This window comes from Grammomys surdaster, unplaced genomic scaffold (genome assembly GCF_004785775.1).
Source record: "Grammomys surdaster isolate TR1022 unplaced genomic scaffold, NIH_TR_1.0 126313, whole genome shotgun sequence".
Taxonomy (NCBI): Eukaryota; Metazoa; Chordata; class Mammalia; order Rodentia; family Muridae; genus Grammomys; species Grammomys surdaster.
The window spans coordinates 10,182,617-10,189,616 of NW_021621113.1; the positions used below are offsets into that span (position 1 = coordinate 10,182,617).

Here is a 7,000-nt window from a genome sequence, read left to right on the forward strand (position 1 = left end):
AGCCTGAAGACCCAAGTCTATCGTGGCGACCCACCCGACAGAGGAGAGACTCGTATTTACTGGTTGTTCTCTGACCTCCATCCAGGTGCCATGGCATGCTCATACATACACTCACAAAATAGAAAGAAATGTAACAAAACTTAGCAAAGCTTCACTGTGCTGTTTTCAAGCCCCTCTGTACCCAGGCCTGCCTGCTTACTATGACGACTCAGCATACAAGTGAGGAGTTTCAGAGCTAGCTGTCAATTTTAGGAGAAAAGGCATAAACCTAAACATAGGGAGGTAAACAACTCAAGTTTGCTGTCAAAAAGCAAAAATAAAGCTTTAAAATTTTATACCAAAATTTGTTAGATGTTGATGTCATGTAAGAGTCATATCCTCACTTTTTTTTTTTTTTTCTTTCGAGACAGGGTTTCTCTGTGTAGCCCTGGCTGTCCTGGAACTCACTCTGTAGACCAGGCTACCCTCGAACTCTCAAACTCAGAAATTTGCCTGCCTCTGCCTCCCAAGTGCTGGGATTAAAGGCATGCACCACCACCGCCCAGCCATATCCTCACTTCTAAACACCTGCAAAGTAAGAGACGGAGGAAAATAACAACCTTCAGGCTCACTTGTGAAGGGTTTTGTTTGTTTAATACATCTGAAAAGAATTCATATACAAAGAGTCGAGACACAAGAAAGCATTGGTTCGGCACTAACGAATCCACAAGATAAGGACTGGGGAAGGAGATTACCTAAACATTTTTAAAAACTGGAACCTGCAAACAAAATAATCTGATAAAGTCTCTATTAACACTTATAAAGAGTCATAAGGTTCTCGCCATTTTTCTTGAGAGCTTCAGCCAGTTGTTCAAGGGTTCCTCATAGGCATGGAAGAAAAAAGGGGATAGCCCTGACTGGTCCCCATGTTGGTTAAAGTATGCTCCCCACCCCACACGCTCATAGCTTCTTAATGAAGCAGGCCTGTAACCTCATCACCTGAAAGGAGGTGGCAATCATCAGTACTGATGTGCTTCCTAAGACCATCCCATGAGGAACCCTCGGTACCAGGTCTTCAGCTGAATCTAGGAACACTACAGTGAGTTGTGAATCTATGCTAAGCAGATAAGAAAATGACTGACAGGGGCAAAAGAACTTCTTTTTTTAATTAGGAACTCAATCCATTTGGTGTATTTCAAAAGGTGCAATACTTTTTTTTTCATTATCAATGAAAGAAGTTAGAAATTATCCCCCCTCCCCATATAAGTAAATGGCAAACAAATACCCTTGAAAGTCACAGTCACATATAGAGTGCATCCTAGAAAGAGGGGCAAGACAGCTTCCACCCACCTTCATGAGTTTCATCAAAGACTGGATCCACTTAAGGGTGGAGAGAAAAGGCAACTTTCAAGAAGGAGTACGTTATTAAACGAGGCATTTCTATACTCCTTCCTAAGAGCACCAGGTGGGGACATATTTGCTAAACTAGACCTAGGGAGTGGAATGTGGAAATAATCTGTCCTCCTCCCCCACAGGCTGTCCTCTGGTTAACAAATTTTAAGATATAAGTCTAAGAAAAAAACCCATACACACCCCAAAAGGAGAGAAGGGTTGAAGAAAAACAAAACAAAAACAAAAGACACTAAGATGCCCCAGATTACTCTCCAAAATGGAACCAGGGAGCAGCTTTGACAATTTGAATTAGTCTGTTACAGTCAACACAAGCATGCCTTGCTTTTAAACAAAACAAAACATTTGAGGGAATTTTTGCTGTTTCTTTTTTTTTTTTTAAACAAGGAAAACAAAAACTAGCACTCATCGCTTTTCAGACAATACATAATTATTCAAAATTAACTATGACTGGAAGGGCAAGGGGGGCCAAACTAATGGGCCTTGTCTCACATGAGTGCATGTGGGTAGGTGCAGGGCGTTTGTCATTATTGCAGAAACGAATTTTAATTTTTAATCTTTAGTTTGATTTAGACATTGCTTTTAGTATGATGACAACACCAGCTGTGCAGAAAGGGCTCTGGAGATGCGTTCATAGCAGCACACACCTGCGGCTCTTCTTCGGTTCTGGAGGCTCCAGGGCAGCCAATATTGCTTCATCAAACACATTCTTTAGGCCTTTCTGAAAAGGGGTAGAAAGAAGAAATGGGCAAACTGATTTTCAGTATCACAACATAACTGGAGTTTATGTTTAAAACAGCCAAACCCCAAAGACAGTGGGCAAACAAACAGTAAAACCCTGAAACCCAACCTAATGATTTGGCTTCACTCAGTTGTCTTGTCAGGGTACAGGAGGGATTCAGCAATGCTGGTACAGATGAGCAGATTCGTAAGTGGTCCTTGGAGATACTTTTTGCAAACCAATATATGTCACAAGAAGCAAACAAGCATGTGTCATTTGCTCATTCGATGAGTTGTGTTATGTGTGGCTAAAACATTTTACAGGGGGAACAAGGGAAGCAGTTCTGCATTCAAATGCAGCAGCAGCATGTGAAACAGAGAACACACCTGGGCAGCATCCATGTCGTATGAAAGGCAGGGAGTGGGCATCGAGGAGGGTATGGCACTGTAAATATAATCACCTTGACCTCCCTTTATCCCACTAATTAGACAAAGCCAAGGGGATTCAAGGAAGCAGAGGTGGGTACCTGATACAAGAGTGAAGTTAGAGCCAGTTATTGCAATAGGAATAAAGTTTCACCAGGCATTTATACAAACAATTGTATATTTTTAATTTCAAAATGTAAAGATAACCACAACTGTATGTTTCCCTCACAACAATAGAATCAAAAGCAGGAAAATATAAAGGCAGTAGCTTTACATTTCAATATCAGCAAACCTTAAGTCAATTGTTAAATGGATGGTAAGATCAGGAGATAGTGTAACAATGCAGTAAGCAGATACATGGATACCTTCCCCATCCCAGAATGACAAACACTCCACCTACAGCACAAACAGCCGAAGCAAGAGCAACACAAGTTTCACTGCACACAGGAAAACCATGGAATCCTCCCTTCCCCAGTACACTCTACTAGCAAGTCAACCCTTCATAGTGTGTCATGCAATTACAATTAACAATCAGTAAGAGTAAAATGGTGTTTAGTGATACTTTCTCCATCTAGAACTAATATCTAGAAGTGTTAAAACTCTTATTTTCTCCAAGAAGACATCATTCTTAATGCCAGACCACATTCCTTTTTGCAATAATATAATTCAAACCAAAAGCTCTGAGCATCAAGCAACTCAAGCAGCAGAAAGTTAAACAAGTCTAACGTGACTACTGATCACAAAAAAATATTCTAATTGCATTCATGATCAAAAATGAATACAGAGTTTGCTCTAAGATGTTGAGTAAGAAGACGCAGAGGCTTTCAAACAGGATGGTTTTATTCCTTTGTTTTAAATGATCTTTCTACAGTAGTGGGACAGGAAGCAGCAGCAAAGAGGGGAAGGAGAAAACGGTTTAGAATATACAGCACTTCCTTTTGGGTTGAGTTTCCGGAGGCTCGAGGGCAGCTAGGATAGCCTCATCAAACACATTCTTCAGACCTCTCTACAAGACAGAGGGGAGGAGAGAGAATAGCAGCCAGGTTAGAGGATTAGAGAGACTAGCAGATAAAATAGCAGTCTGGATTAAAAGAGCTGAATTCACAGAAGCAGTATGTTAAGGAAAGGAGAAACTAGAATGTCCATTCTTAAGTGAGGGAGTATTGAGAGGATAGATAACTGGATAGAAATTTCAACTCAAAAAAGTTAATTAAGCAAGAAAAAAATAGTGAAAATGCAGTATGTTAATTTGTAAAAGAATCACATACTGAAACCTAGTATTACATTTTGGTTTAAAATCTCAAGAGAAAAAAAAAACTATATAAACATAAGATAGGTATTTTAGAAAAGTGAGATTCCCAACATTACTATTGACGATGATATCCTTTTTTTGGAAATAAATCAGCAAGAATTCCAGGCTTTTGTGAATTCAGCCCCTGAATAACTAAAGGGCACAAACAGCGACTAACAGGCATGCTACACATTCAGTGACCTAGTTGGATGGGATTAATCAGGATTTAAAAGTCAGGTTTCCCAGCCACTCAAGAGTACTTCTTATCCAACAGTAGCAGCAACCAGAAGGAATGGCCCCCAGAAACAGCATGCACTTCAGGTACTGAGCAATGTTACTAGAGCAAGGAGCCACCACCACCCAAGTCATAAGGAGACCAAGAGTGAGATCTCAGATGGGAGTCAGCAAGCAGTCCAATGCTTTCAGGTGTCTGCATGGGTCCAGCGCATGTAGCATGGAATGAAAACAGAACATCCTCACATCTAGAGACTAGACTTGAAATACACTTACAGCTCTGCCAGAAACTCCAAGAATACTGCAATTCACAGCAGCAGAACTCTGAGCCCAGACAGACGGCTTACCCATGAGCTCACAGGTTTACCACTCAGAGCAGTCTCACATGTTTTTTTAGGTCAGATTGAGCTTAAGTAAAAAGGTCCCCCAAATCCCAGAATATAGCCCCAGTGGTGTCAGCCACTGGACTACCCAGTACCCCAGTCATTGCCCTCCTTGTACACCCCCAGAGGAATCGTATCCACACAACCCATTTGATACAAAATAAATGAGATAGCAATAAATAAATAAGGCTTACACATTTTCTTCTTTACATCCTTTTCCCAGTAGAAAGACTAGACTAATGCTAAAGTACTTCTGAAATCTATCCATGTATCTCACAGGCAAATACAAGAAGAAACTAGAGGCTGGGAGGGAAATACTTTGCAAAAACTATAATGGGGAAAAAGGACTGTGAAAAAGTAAGGTGTACTAGATTAAGAAGGAACTCCTAGGCAGGTGAGATCGACTTAATCCCAGCACTCAGAAGGCAGACAGGAGAATCCTGAGCTTGAAGCCAAACTGAGCTACAAAGTGAAATCTGTCTCAAAAAGAAAGAGAGAGGGTGCGGTGGTGGTGGTGCATGTCTTTAATCCCAGCACTTGGGAGGCAGAGACAGGCGGATTTCTGAGTTCGAGGCCAGCTTGGTCTACAGAGTGAGTTCCAGGATAGCCAGGGCTAGGGCTACAAAGAGAAACCCGAGAGAGAGACAGAGACAGAGACAGAGACAGAGACAGAGACAGAGAGAGAGAGAGAGAGAGAGAGAGAGAGAGAGAGAAGAAAAGGGGGGAAAACGCTTTTTTAACAATTAAAAAAAGAATTTTCTTATTTACTTATCTTACTTTCTTATTTTTCTTATTTACTTCGGGAAAAGATCAACAAGTGTCTTATGAAACAAAGCTAATTTTAGCTTCATTACAATCTTGTTACATAAAATTTTAGCTATAGAGGAATCCACAAACTGAACTTGAACCTGAAGTTTGAATTTCTACATATAACCACAAACCCCATTTTCCATCTTCTACTTCTCTGACTTCTCCCAATTTCAGAATCTGGAAAGGAAAATGTTCCTCCTATGTAACTCCCCATGCGTCTAGTTCTAAATGACTCAATAATACAATGGAAATCTTACATAAAGTGTCCAATTGTCTGAAACAAGCTTCTCCAGCAACCTGAAACTGAGTCCACATGGTCTATTTAACTCTATTTCTCCAAAGCATCCTGTATCTAAAGAACAGAGAGCATGCCTCAGATACATGCTGTTGGGTTCCACACACTTCCTCCTGCCTCCCCACTACCCACGCACCAGCACGCCTTTCACCTCTCACTCAGGGATAATACTAGAACACTATTTGGTTATTGTCTCAGTCTGTGCTGTAAGTGGTTAAGTTCTTGTAAAGTTTTAAATGTTTGCTTCTACAATGAGATCAACTGCTAAACTGAGCTAGGGGGATGTGGAACTAAGAAACTGATTCTTTAAATTACTCTGCAGAATCTGATTAAGCACAAAGGCTTTATGTTTAAATACACAACCAAGCAAAATGCTGGGAGCTTAAATTATGCATCCAGTCCTTCACAGACTCAATCTCTCATAAAAATCTCTGTGTAACTGTACATATATTACTGACATATATTTGATCAAGAACCCAACAGTATTAGAAATCGTATTGTATATGTTAGTGACCTCCATTTTCATTAGGCACGTGATCAGTTGTGCCAATGCCGATCATTACCAAAATCCTTTCCTTTGTTCTAGAACCACACTCAGGAATGGGCAACGTATGGTGAGTTAACTATCAACTTGGCGAATCCAGATACATCTGGGAACTGACCTCTTGTATATGCTTGTGTGGACAAACTTGATTACACTGACTGATGTGGGAAGAGCTATCTTAATTGTGGGTGGGACAATTCCCTGGGCAGAGGATTTGGGACTGGACAGAGATAAAGTAAGCTGAGCACTAGCACACACTCTGTTCTTTTTGTAGACGGGATACAATGTGACCAGTGGCTGGAGCTCCAGCTACCTTGACATTCTGCACATGATGGACTGTACTTTACCTGTGAGCCCAAATAAACCTTTCTCCTTTAAGCTGCTTCTGTCAGGGTATTTTGCTAGAACAAGAGGAAAAGGAACTAAGACAAAGTGCTATAAAGCTACAGGAGATTGAACCACACACATGTTCGCTCTCACTCACTGCTCCCTGAAGTCAGCTCCAAGAGGACTTCTAGATACATCACTCAAAAATGGCCAGAGGAAAAAAATCTATAAGGGAAACAAAATACCCTTAAAAACACAGGAGACTGGAGGTAACATATAAGACATACATTTTTTCAGACTATGGCAAGAACAGCTCACAGAGTAGCATCCTTTGGCTCACAAACTGCACTTAATTCTGTCTCAGTTGAATTACTCTAGAAATTATGTGGTATCATTTATCAAAACTAGTAAGGAAGAAAAATTTAAGTGTCTAAAATGAGATCGGGAGAGAGGGATGGGAAGGGGATAAAGGAGATGAGGGGAGGGAGGGAGGAGGGAGGGAGGGAAGGAAGGAGAGGACGGGGGGTACGGAGGGAGGGTCGGAGGAACGAAGGGAAGGGGACGAAGGAGGAAGGGCGAGA

At 41.1% G+C, this 7,000-nt stretch overlaps 1 protein-coding gene across 2 annotated transcripts in view; it reads right to left on the reverse strand.

Moving 5' to 3' along the window:
* Window positions 1-611: 611 nt before the first annotated feature.
* Cdc42 (cell division cycle 42) overlaps window positions 612-7,000 on the reverse strand; it is a 45,170-nt gene continuing 38,781 nt past the window's right edge. The window contains exon 6 of one of the 2 annotated variants that reach the window (XM_028759620.1): window positions 612-2,110. In XM_028759620.1, coding sequence (XP_028615453.1) covers window positions 2,021-2,110 — 90 coding nt within the window. In that variant the 3' untranslated portion in view covers window positions 612-2,020. Of the gene's footprint in view, window positions 2,111-3,354; window positions 3,542-7,000 lie in introns of those variants that run through there. The other variant, XM_028759621.1, reaches the window with a different exon arrangement.